The sequence below is a fragment of the Ochotona curzoniae genome, unplaced genomic scaffold (assembly GCF_017591425.1).
Source record: "Ochotona curzoniae isolate NIBS_2020 unplaced genomic scaffold, NIBS_Ocur_1.0 scaffold_3208, whole genome shotgun sequence".
NCBI classification, from domain to species: domain Eukaryota; kingdom Metazoa; phylum Chordata; class Mammalia; order Lagomorpha; family Ochotonidae; genus Ochotona; species Ochotona curzoniae.
Window position 1 is genome coordinate 5,063,451 of NW_024467106.1, and position 16,155 is coordinate 5,079,605.

The window sequence follows — 16,155 nt, forward strand, 5'->3', positions numbered from 1 at the left end:
TGAATGCATCCCAGCCTGTGTGCCCCCATTTGGAGATCCCGGTACCACCCACTGAGATGTCCAAGCAGGGGACTTTAGACCTTTTTATTAAAAAAAAAAAAAAGTTTTTATTGGAAAGGCAGAATAAAGAACTTTACTGATTGACTCCCCAAATGCCACAATAGCCAGAGTTGAGCTGATCTGAGGGCAGAAGCCAGGAGATCCTTCTGGATGTCCCATGTGGGTGTGCAGTCTCCAGGCTTTGGGCCATCCCTCCTCCACTGCTTTCCCAGGCCACACGCAGGGAGCTGGGAGTATGAACTGGTATCCGTATGGGATGCTGCTGTCCTGTGGAGGATTAGCTGTTGAGTGTGCTGGACTCTATTCTTCATCCTCTCCCTCCTCCCACACCTACTCGCCAAATGCGGGTTAGCCTCCCTCGTAATCTGATGTTGCAACCCAGCATTCTTCCACACCACTTTCTTCTCCTGTACCCACTTCACCGTGCACGTGGGTTCCATGCACAGGTCCTGGCCCCTTGGCTGTGCCAGGCACTGGGAACCTGGCCTTGGTTCTGGGAGGCAGCCTGTCACACACCAAGGCCCTGCGCCATGCCTCCTCAGCTTCCTGTCCTTTGGAACTGGTTCCCTAACCCTAAAGCAGGTTTGGGACCAGCTGATCTTCCACAAGGTTGTTTCTGCAAAGTAACCTAAGATTCCTCCAGGGGACATTGGCTGAGTCGTGACCAGTTGGCACATGGTGGGGCTGTGATCAGTGCTTGTTGAATGAATGGTATCACATTCCTGCCCAAAACCATCCAGTGCCTTTCTGAGGTCAAGACAGGCCTGCTGTGGCACAGAGGGCTGAGCTTCTGTGTTGGCATCCCACATAGGCACCAGTTCCATGTCCTGGCTGCTCCATTTCCCATCTGGTTCCTTGCTTATGGCCTAGGAAAGCAGTAGAAGGACCAAAGCCTTGGGACCCTGTACCTGCATGGGAGAACAAGAAGCTCTTGGCTTCAGATAGACTAAGTTCTGGATGTTGTGGCCACTTCGGGAGTGAACCAGTGGACAGGAGATCTTTTTCCCTTTCTGTGTGACTCTGACTTTCAAATAAAAGCAAATCTTAATAAAAATCAGTGGCTTCCCTGGGCCCTACAAGCCCCTGGGAACAGCCGCCTCCCACAGCAAAGCCAGGAAGAACCCTATGGGTTCTGCACTCAGAGCCCCTGGGCATGTGCGAGGTGTTGCTGGGCACATGGAGGTGCCGCTGTCCTGGGGCTCATGTCCCTGGGGAAGACCTCAGAGCACAGCCAGGGTGACCTGTGCCGTCAAGGGGATCGGGATGCAGTGTACCAGCCCCATTTGTTCCTACACTGCCGAGTACCCGCAGTGCCTGCCAGGCCCTTTGCAGGAGCTCCCTTATTCCTCACAGGGGCCAAGTCAGTCATCCCATTTCTCAGATGAGAAAGCTGAGGCTCCAAATGGGCACTCTCCCCAAAGACCTCTAAGTGTTGATATCGTAACCCCCGACCCTCTGCTTTTTGTGTCCTTGGGTCCCTGCCCCTACTCACTGCCTCCCCTGTGGGCTCACAGGGTAACAGGGGTTTGGGCCCCTTCCCCAGTCCTCTCCTGGCTCCTGGGGAGACAAAGGCGGGGTCCGTGGGGGGAGGTGAGGGTGCAGGCTGCCGCCCTGCCCGCTGCCCTTTGTCTTCCCACAGGCTCCCCTCTTGCGCCCCGGGAGGCTGGGAGGCGCCTAGCGCAAGCTTCCTCCCCCCCATTCTTGTGCTAATTGGGTGTCAAGCTGAGATCAGTGAAAAAGAAATCCGCCCGGCTCGGGTTAAACTGCCGCCAAAGCCCAGGGCAGAATCTCATTAGGCTCCGTTGAAGCGGCCTCTCCTCGAGGGAGGGGCCGGCCCCCTGCATCCAGGCCCTTTTCAAAGTCCCCCTGGCTGCCCCTTGGCCTGCCCAGCCTCCCGGAGGTATTTAACCTTCTTCCCAGGAGCTGAAAGTGATAGCCCATGCAGCAGACTGGCCAGCCACTTGCCTGTCCCGGGGCGGGGTGGCTGGCCTCTGGCATCCTCCCTGGGCCCAGTAGGCCTGTTCCAGACGGCAATGCTGAGGCTCAGAAACGCGGCTGAGTGCACCTTCACCCCAGGGCTGCAATGCACAGGCTCTGGACTTTAGGGCGACTTGGCCTCTCTGAGCCTGACTCCTCCTGGGATGGGGGAGCGCCAAGACCAGCTGCAGGGCTATGAGAGGAACAACATTGACCTCACAGCCATCATATCAGACCTGCGCAGCCGGGTAAGGGACTGGCAGAAGGGGTCCCACGAACTGGCCCGAGCAGGGGCTCGCTTACCAAGATGAGCTGCATGCCCCCACCCAAGGGAGGACCACTTTTTCTTGGCTGCTGCTTTCTGAGAAGTGAGCTGTCATCAGTGCTGTGAAATAAAAGTCTGGTGTGCAAAAAAAAAAAAAATTGCACCTGCTTTGTGTTGGGTTGGAGTTTGGAGTTTGTAGAACCAACCCTGTGGGTACCTTGTACAGGGAAGGGTCCATACACTTGGGACGTGGGAGCCATCTTCAGTCCCAGAAGCAGGTCCTGGCTCATTCAGGGCTCTGACGTGTGTAGCTTGCAGCTTCAGCTCACACCCTTCAAGGGACAAGGCTGGCCCTCAAGGCCAAACAGCAGTGCCAAAAAGCCCTAACCACCCAGGGGCCCATTCCTCCTGCTTCCTAGTGCTGCCCCCCCAAGATGAGCTCCCTCAGGAACTACACAAACGACCCCCTGCCATGGGTGCACTTCTATTCTCCCACCCAGCCCAGGGAGACCCCAGCCCTGGCTGGCTCCCTCCCTGCTCTGAGGCACCCTCCGCTTTAGAAGTTGCTCAGTAGGAAGAAGTAGGGGGCTCTGCAAACCTTGCAGTGCCAAATGCCAAGCAGAGGCCACATCCTCACTCCCCTCCCTTGCGTGGTTGCAACCTGGGACTCTCTCCCCCGGTCCTCCAACCTGGACACACCTCCCTTTTTCTTTTAAGCTGCACACAAAGAACAGAGCACAGCCTTAACCACTCCCACCCCAGGTAAGGTTTCCTCATGCTGTTTTGCAAGGGCAAAGAAGGATTGTGGCTGAACCTGGCAGATAGTAGGGTCGGGACTTGAATACTGGGGGTGTGAGTCCACCCTCACTGGCCTACCACTGAGGTCCTCTGGGCTGGGAGCCTGCCTGGGTCCCTTTTCCACGTCCTCCACTCAACTCTGAGACCAGGATTGGATTCTCCAAGCCCTGCGCGCCCTCTGCTGGCCACATTTGGGCATGGCTGCTGTGCCTGACAAACCCTTGAGCATAGCTTCATAAGGCACCCAGCTTTCTTGGAGAGGAACCCACCCACCTGTAATAACTTTCAGAGGGCACCCCAGATATCATGGGTTGGCCTCCCCCACTTGTGCTGTCAGTTGCAGGATCTGGGTGTGGCGTGTGAGGACAGCAGCCCCCGCAGGGAGGGTGGTGCCCAGGAAGGGCACAGGGTGTGGGTTTGCATTCCAGCCCTGCTATTTGCTTTGTGACTTTGGCCATGTGACCCTAAAACTCCAAATTCTGGCTCTTTCCGCAAAAAAGCCTATTTATAAAACTTGCTTTAGACTCAGGGTGGTGTTCAACAATGGAAAAAACGGCCCACAGTAACTCACGCTGCCCACAGCCAAGGGCTGTCCTGGAGCCCCTTCCCAGTGGGCGGTGGCCTTCCAACCCCCGTGACTCCTGTAGGGGCCCAGACAGCTGGCATTCCAGTGCCACTGAGCTGCTGGGCTGGTGAAGCAGCTTCACTCTGGCTCTCCCAGGCCCCACCCTCCCTCAGCAATTGGAAATACCCTCCAGGCAGCAGCAGGCATGAGGGACACCCCTTCCCCCAATGCCTCCCTTTAGCTTCCGAATCCTCTTAGCTGCCTCTTCCCATCTCACAGGTAAGGGATGGGATCACCAGCTATGTGCACCCTGAAGCTCACGGAGAATGGCTCCAGTGGAGCGGGCAAGTGGGTCAGGCTGGCTCCCTGCCTGTCCCTGAGTGCAGGGTGACAAGGCATGGCCAGTAGGTGAAGGGGCTGAGCAGGCTGCAGGTGGGCCCTGGTAGCAGCCACTTGGGTTAGGAGTCAAGGTGGAATTTATTGGCCCCTGACCCCTTCCCCTCTTAGCTGGGCCAGGACTGGGACAGAGATGTGACACAGCTGGGCCCACACACAGCAAGGACAGATGGCCCCCCAGGGGAGGAGGACGGTGGTACAGGGAGACACGGGTGCTCCGTCCCAACTGCTTGCTGGACAGGGGGATGTTGGGGCCCACATGGGATCTTCTTGTACCCGAGAACTGGGAGCAGGCCAGGGGGAAGCGAGGCAGCTTTGGGCTGACATTCCCATCACTCACTCAGTGCCCACCACTGCCCATGCCCGCTTGGCGGGCTGCCTGAGTCTGGGAGCCTCCGCCTTAGTCCCAGCCAAGCTCCCTGCTCTCCCCCACTTGGGGCAGGATCACTCCCTGCCCTGTCTGACTCGAGACACTGTCCAGAGGAGGGCCTTTCTGGCCTAAGAGAAGGAGCCTGCATAGGAGGCTTTCACGGAAAACCTCCACAGGTTGGTGGGCAGGGAGGCGGCAGTGAGTCCCTTGGCAGTGGTGGGGGGAGGGGTCAGCACCTTAGGGTGGAGGTGCCAGGCCCAGCTTGCTTTGGTCTGGCCTCGCCCAGAATCCTCAGAGGGATGTGAGGGGGCAAATCACAGCTTTTCTTCGCCCGCCTGGATGCGGGTGTAGGCCTGCTGGTCGAGGGGAGCGTAGCGGCCCTGGCGGGCGTTCAGGTAAAAGAGCGGGTCTTTCACGACAGCCGGGTCGAAGCCCTCCTTCCGCAGCTCTGTCTTAAGGAGCTTGTAGGTCCCTGAGGGAGAAGAGGACTTAGTGCGGAGACCTGTGCTCCCAGGCACTTGCCCACTACCATTGAGGCAGGGAAGAGAGGAGGGCGGGAGCAGAGGGCACAGCTCTGGCCAGTGGGCAAAGACCAGTCATTGCTAGCCCACTTGGTCACAAACAGCAGGGGACGTGGGCCTGAGTGGCTGCATTAACCTCCCACCTTACCCCCCCAGCAGAGGGGTGGCTGCTTGGGGGTGGTCCCCAGCAGGATGTGGAGTAGAGCGCCTAGTGGGCAGAGGCGTGCCAGGCTGTCGAGGCAGGAGCTCCGGAGCATTTTCTGGGCCCCAAGATACATGAATGTTGGCATCTCTGTGTCCCTTGTGCCACTTTGCAGCTTTGTGGCGTGGAATGGCCTGTGGGCCACATACTTCCAGCTCCACGGTGCTCAGCATGTGTCAGGGCCTGTGCCACACGGCACAGCGCCCAGTGGCAGGGCTGGCATCTGGCAGCAACAGCTTCCAGAAGAGGGCCTGACAACCCCCTCGTGTTACTTGGCTAGAGCCGTAGCCTTCCTGCAGAGCTGGACACAGCCAGCCCATGAGCTGCCTTGACCACAGCCTGTGGTGGCCTGGAACACTCCCTTCTTGCCCTCAGGGAGTGCCCTGGGATCAGGTTGGTCTTGGGAAGGGGGTGTGGTAGGTGCAGCACCTGCCTTCACTGTCACCAGGAGCCATAAATGTATTCAATTAAGCAAAATGACCTCTAGGACCCTGCAGGCAAAGTGGCTGCTTGAAGCCCCTGGGCCAAGCCAGAGGGGAACTGCTTTGCTCGGCAGGATGCTGTCTGAAACCAGACATCACACAGCCTCCAGGCCCCTACTAGGCGGAAGTCAAAGATGGCTGTCAAAGCCATGGGCCTGGCACCTGTGTTCCATTCAAGTCCTGGGACCTGCTGCCTCAAGTCCCCGTAGAGGGACAGGTGCCCACTACTGCACAGTGCCCCCATCAAGGTGATCAAGCCACAGGAAGGGGCTGCACAACAGGGTAGGCCAGGAAGGGCAGAAGGGCTGGGGAGGGGAGGGGCTGGTGCCTGGGCACTTCCTGCCCCCACCCCTCCAGAGGAACTCCAAAGAGCCCTCAATTGGTCGGGAGTGGACGGATGGCCCTGGCTTGCCACGTAACTGCAGCTCAGGCCCTTCTCCTGCCTGGACAAGCACGACAACCCTCCCTCACCTCCCTGCTGGTCTCTCCTCACCATGCAGTATCCAACCATCTCTGACGACTCCCCCTCAGTGCCCAACACCTCAGTGGCTCCCGTGTCCCCTCAGGATGTTCAAACTGCCCCTCCCCCATGCTGCCCCACAAGACCCTGGAACTCTGGGGAGCTGCTGGCCTGTCCCTGGCATGCCTGCCCCACATGTGGCTCCAGTGTTGGGGGGGTCTCCTTTCATGCCTTCCCGCTTGCTTCCCACCCCTCCATGCCATCGCCATGTTCATCCAGGTCTCAGGGGACTATGTCCACCTGCCCTGTGTTCCCTCCATCTTGGGAATTCCTTGTCCTATGGCTGCTTCCTGTTCATCTCTACAAACTCCCCAAAAACTCATGCTTGCACTGATGGATAGGGACCCCCTTCTACCCTGCCAGGCCAGGGTGTCCCTGTGAACACAGGGAGGTCAACTTACTGAGCACAGGGGAGGGAGGGCAGCAGGCAAAGCTCACAGCACAGCTGCCTGCTGGGGGTCTCGCGGCAGGGGGGTGCAGAGGGCAGGAGCAGAGGGCCAGGGCAGGGAAGGGACGCACCTGTCTTGTGCAGCTCAGGCAGGAAGCGCAGGAAGATGGGGCGAGCGTACAGAGGCAGCTCCTTCTCAAGTACTCGTGCGAAGTGCTCCAAGTCGCAGGCGCCGACAGGGCTGGCAATGGCAGCCATTCCAGCCCGGCCCTCAGTGCCTGCCACCAACAAGGAGGACAATGAGTGGTTGGCAGCGCCCTGGCGGTGCCTCCCTGCACACACCTGCCCCAACACCTACCAGGCACCTCGACGCCGTACACCGCTACGTCGGCCATGTCCAGCAGGCGGCTGAGCGTGCCCTCCACCTCAGTCGTGGACACGTTCTCCCCTTTCCAGCGGAATGTGTCTCCTGTGCGGTCCCGGAAGTACAGGTATCCGAGCTCATCCATCACCAACACATCACCTGTGGCAGGTGAAGTGGGGCTGGCACCAGTCTGGCCTTGGCCCAAAAGCCTGGGCCAGGCAGGCCTCGCCGGAGCCACAGGGCAGGGACTAGGGAAGCCCAGCATGCTGCTCTCTGCAGGTGGTAGGAGTCCCCCTCCCCCTTGCCCAGGAAAGACAGGGCGAGGGACCCACCAGAGAGGTAGGCCTGGTCCCCCTTCTTAAAGACGTCCTTGGCAATCTTTTTGTTGTTGGCACCCTGGTTGAGGTAGCCATCGAAACGGCGCAGGGGGTCTTGCTGGATGATGCGGCCTACCAGCTGGCCTGGCTCACCTACGGGCAGGGAAGGCAAGGTCAGATTTGTGAGAGGTGCGGGCTGGTGCCATGGCACCTGTGACACTGGCATCCCATATGGGTGCCAGTTCTGGTTCCAGCTGCTCCACTTCCACGCCAGCTCCTTGCTAATGAACTTGAGAAAGCAGTGGAGGATGACCCAAGTGGTTGGGCCTCTGTACCCATGTGGGAGCCTTGGATGAAGCTCCTGGCTCCCAGCCACCCAAAGAGTATATCAGTGGATGGATGAACTGTCTCTCCTTGAGTGTTTTTTTTCTATCTTGCAAATAAATGAATTAATTTAAATTAAATTAAAAAGAAAAATAGGGGTCCAGCGTGGTAGCCTAGTGGCTACCTTGCATGTGCTGGCATCCCATATGGGTGGGGTTTGTGTCCTGGCACAACCATTTCCAATCCAGCTCCCTGAATGCACCTGTGAAAGTGGCAGAAAATGGCCCAAGTACTAGCGCCCTGGTCATCCACATGGGAGACCTTGATGGAGCTCCAGGCTTTGGCCTGGCCCAGACCTGGCTACTGCAGCTATTTGGGAAGTGAACAAGTGGATGGAAGATCTCTCTCTCCTGTGTGAAACTTCACCTTTCAAATAAATAAATAAATAAATAATAAAATGGATCTTGAAATGGACACTCTAGAGCCCTAAGAACAAACCTGACTGCAGCTCCCTGCTCTGCATGGCGCCAATCCATCCCCACTGGCCGCCCTCAAGCCCTAAGTGCCTTCTGGGGCCCACCTGGCTGGCAGGGAATGCAGACGCCATCCGGCCCCCGGATCAGTTCCATAGTGTCCTCATTGACGCGGACCAGCCGGATTGGGTACACGAAGGACAGGATGCGGCTGTTGAAGCCACAGGCACCCACCTGTGAAGGACAAGGCTAGAGGTCTCCCAGCATGGGCTGCGGGGTGGGTCTCCCACCCCTGCCCTGGCCAGCTGCCCTCCCGCGGTCAGGCCTGGTAGAGGCCTTGCCCATCTTCAGTCTGGGCCACACCTGGCTGTCAAAGTTGCCCAGGCTGCAGTTGCACTCGGTGGCTCCGTAGAACTCTGCCACCTGGGGGATGTGGAACCGGCTGGAAAAGTTGGTCCAGATAGACTGCCGGAGGCCGTTGCCCAGGGCCATGCGCACCTGGTGCTGGGTCTCAGCCTCCCGCTCGGGCTGGTTCAGGAGATAGCGGCATAGCTCTCCGATATACTGCACGATCTGGAAGAGGGCGGGGGGACTGGGCATGAGATGAGGCTCCTGGGGTTGCCCTCTGCCCATCCCAAGGGGCCTTCCACTGTGACCCAGGGGAATGACACGCTGCAGCTGTGACGGGGACCGAGGAAACACCGCAGGCCCCACCCCCTTCACTCACTGTGCAGTTATACTTGATACAATCGTCCCAGAAGCGAGAGGCTGAGAACTTCTTGCGGATCACCACGGTCATGCCGTGGATGAGGCACTGGCCGATCCCCACGATGTTCCCTGAGGGCACAGAAGGGTCCTGGAGGCGAGGGGGACAGAGACCATGCCCCTAGAGCCTCCTCAGGTCTGGGGCTGCCTCCTCAGAGCCTAGGGCCGACTCCTCAGGTCTGGGGCTGCCTCCTCGGGACCAAGGACTGCCTCCTTCGCCCTTCCCCCAGGTCTCTCCATCTGCGCTGTCCCACCTACCCTTGCCAAAACTGCCTCTGTCCCTCTCAGACCTTCCATGGCTCCCCAGTGTGGAACTGGCCCCAGGCCCCAAGCTGCCAGGTAACTAGGCAGCCTTCTGAGGTCCCCACCTCCCCTGTGCTGCTCTTCTGTTCCCTGCCCCTCTTCCACTCACCACGTCATTTCCTATGTTGAGTAGGATATGTTTCCATCACTTACCCAGCCTCAGACATCCCCCATAACTCAGAGACAGGCACTCAGTTTGATCCAGCTGTGTCCCCCCAAGCCCACTACCGTCAGACATGCAGGCCTGCACACACTGGGATGTGGCCAGCGCAGAAACCCTGCAGGACAACGTTACATACTCTGGACTGGTATGGTCACCCTGGCTGAGACCAGCTAAGGAGATGGAGGTGGAGGCAATGGCCCTGTCTGGATACGAACTCAGACATCACCCCCAAGCTCCTAAGTCTCTTTGGCAACACACTGCCAACAAGAGCTGTGTGTGTGTGTGTGAGAGAGAGTCCCAAGTCCTCAGGGGTACAGGAGGTGGACAGGGGCCCAAGGTTACCTGCTGAGTGGTAGAGGGGCAGGCAGTCATAGATGATGTCGTTGGGCCGCATGCGGAATCCGTAGTATACCAGGGCGGCCATGCGGTAATACCTGTCCGGGCACAGGGCAAAACACCAGGTGAGTGCCCCTCCTCCCCGGAGAAGGACTCACCCTGGTGCACCTGTTCCTTACCTGCTGTGTACCACGATGGCAGCTTTGGGCATCCCGGTTGTGCCGGATGTGTAGATGTAGAAGAGCTTGTCTGAGAACAGACACAAGTGGTTGCAGCAAGGGCACTGGACACCCGGGGACAGGTGAGCCACCACCACAAGTGATTAGAGCCCTGGCTTAGCCCCAGGACTTGACCCACTGTATGTTCTTGAAGCCCTCAAAGCTACTCCATGAAGCTGGCTCTGCTCCTGTCCCCAGTGTCACATCACGGGAAACGAGGCCCAGAGTGCAAGGCAGGCACCCAGGTTCACACAAGGGCAGCAGCTGAACCGGCACAGGAACCCAGATCCAGCTTGTCAGCCCCGACACTGGGCCGCCGGGTAATGCACGAGCTGTGAGGCTTCATGGCGAGAGGAGAGAGTCGAGCCCAGGGACCCAGGAGGGTACAGTGCCGAGGCGAGCAGGAAGAGGCCTGGCAAGGCATCCTTACAGCTGGAACCCAGCAGGGTCCTGCACTGACCAGGTGAGCATCCAGAGGGTCTTGCCCCTCACCTACTCCCCAACCCTCACCCTCCCCCAGCCAGAATTCTTATGGAGCAGTGTTTCAGGGTCCACACGGCCCATTGGTGCCAGGCACCAGGGCAGCCTGCTCCGCAAATCAAAGTGCTAGAGCTGTCATGCACTCAGCTCTGTGCCCAGCACATCACACATGTCACAGGGACTCCAGAGTCCCAAGGCTGCTGTCCAATTTTCCCAGATGGGAAAAGACAAGGGACATGACTGGTCCCAGACATGTGGCAAGCTTGCACAGGAGCCCAGGCCTTCTGGCCCTGAGGCCATCACTCCAACTCTGGCTTTAGAACCTTCTGTGTGAAAGGAAGCCCACCTGTGAAGCCCTTGTCAGGGCGACTGGGCAGGTGCCTGGGGGCAGCCTCCAGCAGGGGATCCAGGTGTTCTGTGCCAGTGGGCACGGCGCTGGGTTCCCAGGAGCCGGAGCACAGCAGGCTGAGGGAGGGGTCCAGGCTGGGATGGATTTCACACACAGCTGCAGGAGAGAGGGGGCGCTCAACAGGAAGGCCAGGAAGCGCTGCGCTCCCAGGAGCCAATTGTGCCAGGGCTGGCCATGGGGCTGGGCGGCCTGTGGAAGCCGACTGTGCCAGGGCTGGCCATGGGGTTGGGGCAGCCCCTGGGAACTCAATGCTGACAGCAACAAGACATCTCTCAGCTGCTGGCCACCACTCCAAAGCCCTGTCACGTGTCTACATCTCCAGGAAGGAGCTAGAGACACTGTCTGGCCATGTGACAGATGCAACAATCGAGGCCCCCCAAAAGGGAGAGAGCTCTTCTCACATTAAGGCTTGCGCCTGTCTACCGCATTACGCTACTCTGGGGAGCAAAGGGGCACAGTATGGAAGATGGGAGGGAGGGTCCTACCTACCTGCCCCCACTCTCCCATGAAGCCACCCGGGCCTGGCTGGCCTGCTCGGGACCCTCTCCCCTCCCCCAGCATCCCCTTCCTTCTTCCTTTTCAACATCTCACAGCCATAGCAGTGCGGGCGCGGGGGGCGCAGGGACAAAAATAGAGAGGCTGCGGGCAAGCCTGGGCCCTGGACCCAGCACAGCCACTCAACACTTCCAGAACCTTGGCACCCTAAGCCCAAGTTGCACCCACAAAATATAGTCTGCTCTCGCTCCCTCCCTTGGGCTGTGTGACAGTCACGGCTGCTTGGTAAAGCACCAAGATCAGCATCTCTGGCTGCCCCATAAGGGCAACAAAGACCCCCAAGCACAGCGAGGAATCTGGAGTGGATGAGGTGGCCACATGGATGCTGCCACTGAGGCAGCCTCTTGGCTTGTGCTTCAGCTACAACCCCGTGAAGACAGCGTGCAGTGGGTGCCATGAGGCAGCGAGCAGAGGATCAGAAAATTCGTGGCCTTGTGCAGCATCTCCAGCTTCTGGGTGGCCAGGAGCCCCAGGTCAGGCCCCCTCACCATTGATCCCCTGGCTTCTCCCGTATCGTCCCTCGGGGCTTACCTGGGGCCATCTCGCTGCCAAAGATGAGGACCCGTGCACGGGAGGTGGTGAGGCAGTGGCGCAGGGCATCGCGCCGCAGGTTGGTGTTGATGAGCGCCGCCTCCACGCCCAGCTTGGCCATGCCCAGCCACAGGCCCACGAACTCGTTGCGGTTCTCCATGAAGAGGGCAGCCACTTCGCCTGAGGCCAGGCCCCGGGCCTGCAGGAAGTTGGCCACGCGGCTCGAGTAGTCATCTAGCTGGCGGAAGGTCCAGTGAGTGTCGGTGCCCTCGAAGATCAGGGCCGTTTTGTCGGGCTGGCGCCGGAGGGTGGCAGCAAACAGCACGGGCACAGTCGCCCGCTCCTGCAGGTACCGCCGCACCTTTGCCTTCACTCTGAGGAGCACCAGGCCACCACTGCGGAGGGGACAGGCAGGGAGTGACGCTGCCGGAGCAGAAAGCCCTGCCCAGGTCTTCGTCCCCTGTTCCCTCTTCCACCCAATGAGCCACATCGCTCTCCCTCTTCCCACGCAGCCACACGCATGCCCAGTGCCGTTGCCAGGCACAGAAACTGAGGAGGTCATGGTGCCACGGTCTGCCCAGGGCTTCTTTGCAGAGCACATGGTGGCTGAGCGGACTTCTGAAGCCCAGGCTTCAGCTCAGGGACCCTCTCAAGCTGCAGCTCCAACCTGAGCCTTCTGGGGCCCCATCCCCAAGTTCATCAGACTCTGCCTTTGGCACTTCCTGTTGCACCAGGCATGCTACAAACTTGGGCCTGGAACCATCGCTCAATTGGCTAATCCTCCCTCTTTAAGCACCAAGATTCCATATAGGCACCGGTTCGTGTCTTGCCTGCTCTACTCCCTGCTTGTGGCCTGGGAAAGCAATGTCGAGGATGGCCCAAAGTCTAGGGACCCTCCTCCACGTGGGACACCTGGAAGAAGCTCCCGGATCCTGGCTCAGACTGGTGGCCACTACAGCCATTTGGGGAGTGAACCAACGATGGAAGAACTTTACCTCTCCTTCTCTCTGTAACTCTACCTTTCTAATAAACACATATATTTTTTAATTGGAAAGGCAATTATACAGAGAAGGAAAGACAGAGAGGAAGATCCCCTGTCCGGTGATTCACTCCCCAAGTGAGCGCAAAGGCCAATGCTATGCCAATCCAAAGCCAGGAGCCAGGAACTTCTTCCAGGTCTCCCACATAGGTGCAGGGTCCCAAGGCTTTGGGCCATCCTCGACTGCTTTCCCAGGCCACAAGCAGAGAGCTGGATGGGAAGTGGAGCTGCCGAGATTAGAACCGGCACCCATATGGGATCCTGGCGCGTTCAAGGTGAGGACTTTAGCTGCTAGGTCACGCCGCCAGGCCTGACATAAATATTTTTTAAAAGAAAAAAAAAAAAAAGACCAAGTTTGCTGCTGCCTTGTCTGTTCTTTCTCCCCTACAAGCCCCGCTGGGCAGGCCTATCCTGTCCACCATCCTATTCCCCAGTTCCACAGTGACCCCTCGGCCCCCGTGGGACTCCTTCAACACCCCACAGGTACCCTTAGCTACACCCGCTGTCCCCAGAACGAGGCTCTGGTCCCCCAAGCGGTGCCCAGGCCCTCCTCTTGCTCCACCTTCCTGTCATTCCCTGAGGCTACTCAACAACTCCCCGCCCCTTTTTAAATCTTTGCAATGACATTTTTATTTGCTTTCAATTTCAGCAGCTCTGAAAGGCTGCCAGATCTGCCTTGTGGATAGTTCACCTCCAAACAAATGCCTACGAAAGCCAAGAGCTGGGCCCGGCGCAGTGGCGCAAGTGGTTAAGGTCCTCGCCTTGAACATGCCGGGATCCCATATGGGCGCTGGTTCTAATCCCGGCAGCCCCGCTTCCCTTCCAGCTCCCTGCCTGTGGCCCAGGAAAGCAGTCGAAGACGGCCCAAAGCTTTGGGACCCTGCACCCGTGTGGGAGACCCGGAAGAGGCTCCTGGCTTCTGATTGGCATAGCATTGGCCGTTGCGCTCCCTTGGGGAGTGAATCATCGGACGGAAGATCTTCCTCTTTGTCTCTCCTCTCTGTATATCCGCCTTTCCAATACAAATAAAACAAATCTTTAAAAAAAAAAAAAAAAGAAAGCCAGGAGCTCGGCACCTGAACCGAATCTCCTATGTGGGTGGCAAGATCCTAAGTCACTGAGCCATTAGAGGCTTCCTTCCAGAAGGCTGGGTCAGCAGCAGAGACGGGATTCGAACCCTGGCCCTCCAACATAGTTTGCGAGTATGCCAAGCTGCATCTTAGCTGCTGCACCAATTACCTGCCCCTCGATGCCTCCTGTTTGTAATCAATCCAGAGGGACAAAGGCTGAGCCGCCTCTCTGGCCATGGCTCACCGAGTAGGCACTGCGACCCAGGTGAGAGGGGCTGCTAACTGCAAGCTTGTCTCCTTGTCCAGTCCCATCCTCCCCAGTGCCCAGTGCCCAGCAGGGAGCAGATGGCAGCAGACATCAACTCGGGGCCCTCCAGGCGCCGCCAGCCACATGCCACCCTAATGGCAGGGTCTCCTCCCCCACTGGGCTCCTCTCCCTCTTCCCAGGAGCTACAGGGCATCCTCATGCCTCCTGCTCTCACAATTGCTATCTGACATATCTCAAAGTCCTGAGCTTGCTCCGGACCAAAGGACTTTACCATGGGAACAGACTTTGACCTTGGAGATACAGGTACCAGGTGTGACCTGCCACGGAAAGAGTGGGGGGCAGCCCCGGTGCCCTGGGCCAGCCACGGGGGAGGTTTGGGGGATTATGAGACACCCCAGGAAGGGCTGAGCCAGGAGGTACTCACAATAGGTCCCGTCGGATGGTTTTGACAAAGACTCGGATGAAGCGCCAGCCGCCAGAGCCCAGGTAGAGAAGCAGAAGGGAAAACCCCACCTGTGTCCAGGGCAGCTTCAGCACCAGCCTGGAGAACACCAGCACCCCGACCAAAGACGCCCCGAGCAGCATCGTGGCCTGTGGGGACAAGGGGGTGCAGAGAGTCAGGCAGTCCAGGCCAGCAGCTCACAATGACCCCACAGGGAGTGGGGTGACTGCTGAGGACGGGGAATCCCCCTCTCCCTGACACCCAAGGGGCTTGCAGCGTGACCTCGGCCTCCACACCTCATCCAGAAAGCTCCTGGGGATGACCAAGGCAAGTCACACGACACCCCAAGGGGGCGGCTTCCTGGGCGAGGAGCCCACGGCAAGGGGCAGCGCCGTGCTGGGCCGGCCGACAGAGGGCGACCGAGCCAGCAGGTTAGACCTGCGGGAGTCCGAAAGGTGACTGCCAGGGGGACAAGGAAGAGGGTCGCGCAGGTGTCCCCATCTTCCGCATCAGAGACACGCGGCTCAGTCTTGGGGGTCGGGGAGGCGCCTGGGGTCGCCGAAGGACTTGACTGTGCCACACGCGCCGGGCTGAGATTAGGAATCTCGGATTCGCTCAAAGGGGTCGGCTGCTGGACCCGGTTTTTCTTAGATTTTGCTATTCTTGGGAGGAGCTGAAGGTCAAGGCTGTGGACAGGTTCCCCTCACCCCAGCCAGGCTAAGAACGTGGGCGGGCCCACAGGATGCCTTCCCGGACCACCTCGCCGCTCCCTCCTCCCAAGAAGCAAAAGTCGGGGTGCGGCGGAGGCTAAGCGAACATCCCCGTCCCCCAAGACGGGGTCGCTGAGGTTCTCAGCAGACCTCTCTGCCTCCCACGCAGCCCACCGGAGCAGAGGGACGGGCAGGTAGGCACCCGACCCGGGATGCTGGAGGATGGGGGGCGAGGCGAGCAGCGCAGAGGGAGCCCCCAGTGCAGCGGGCCGGCCTCGCCCCTAGGTCTAGCAGGGAACCCCCGGCTGCGGGGCACAGAGCGGCAGGTCCCCGCCACGCTTCCCGACCACCACCACCACCGGCCCCGCCTCGGCTCACCCGGCGTCGGCTCCGCCGTGCGGCGGCGCCCCGTCCCGGTGCGGCCCGGCTGCGGCAGCGGAGTGGGGAGCGCCGGGGGCATCAGCCGCCCCTGGGCGCACAGAGCCGGGTTTGAGGCAACGTTCTACGCCCGGCCGGGCCGGCCCGCCCGCTCCTCCGTCGTGCTCCTCCCCCGCCCGCCTCCCGCAACCCCAAACCGGCCGTGCCGGCCACAGCGCCGCCTCCCGCGCCTTCCCCGCGGCGAGGCGAGGCGAGGAGAGGCGAGGCGAGCCCCACAGCCGCAGCGCCGCGCTCGCGGCCCCCGGGCGCCCCAGCCGGCACCGCGCGCGCGACGGCCTCGTGCCGCGCGGCACGCTGGGACGTGTAGTCCGCACCACGCAGACACGCCCGGGCTCCGGGGCTGGCGAGGAGCCTCCCCGCATCCCCTCGTGAGCCAGCGTGAGGGGGTGCGGGGGCGCCCTCGCCA

General features: G+C 59.8%; 1 protein-coding gene across 2 annotated transcripts; it reads right to left on the bottom strand.

Annotated features, from left to right (window-relative positions):
* Positions 1-4,123: 4,123 nt before the first annotated feature.
* On the bottom strand, positions 4,124-16,017 carry SLC27A4 (solute carrier family 27 member 4). 2 transcript variants are annotated; one of them, XM_040963229.1, is made up of 13 exons: positions 15,690-16,017; positions 14,584-14,750; positions 11,783-12,177; positions 10,634-10,792; positions 9,769-9,838; positions 9,596-9,687; positions 8,750-8,859; positions 8,386-8,595; positions 8,130-8,256; positions 7,241-7,378; positions 6,903-7,067; positions 6,676-6,822; positions 4,124-4,903 (listed from the first exon to the last, which is right to left on the bottom strand). In XM_040963229.1, exons 2-13 carry the CDS (start codon positions 14,742-14,744, stop codon positions 4,746-4,748), a joined length of 1,932 nt encoding a protein of 643 aa, XP_040819163.1. In that variant the 5' UTR covers positions 14,745-14,750; positions 15,690-16,017; the 3' UTR covers positions 4,124-4,745. The 2 variants fall into 2 exon arrangements, with proteins under 2 accessions (XP_040819163.1, XP_040819162.1); XM_040963228.1 differs by having other exon boundaries at positions 14,584-16,017.
* Positions 16,018-16,155: the final 138 nt, after the last annotated feature.

Bases quoted from the DNA above. Each gene is read 5' to 3' on its own strand.
- SLC27A4 (XM_040963229.1), bottom strand. From the start codon at position 14,744: ATGCTGCTCGGGGCGTCTTTGGTCGGGGTGCTGGTGTTCTCCAGGCTG. The intron at 12,178-14,583 runs GTGAGTACCTCC...TCCCCTCCGCAG, and splicing joins ACCATCCGACGGGACCTATT to TGGTGGCCTGGTGCTCCTCA. The intron at 10,793-11,782 runs GTAAGCCCCGAG...TCTCTCCTGCAG, and splicing joins TGGCAGCGAGATGGCCCCAG to CTGTGTGTGAAATCCATCCC.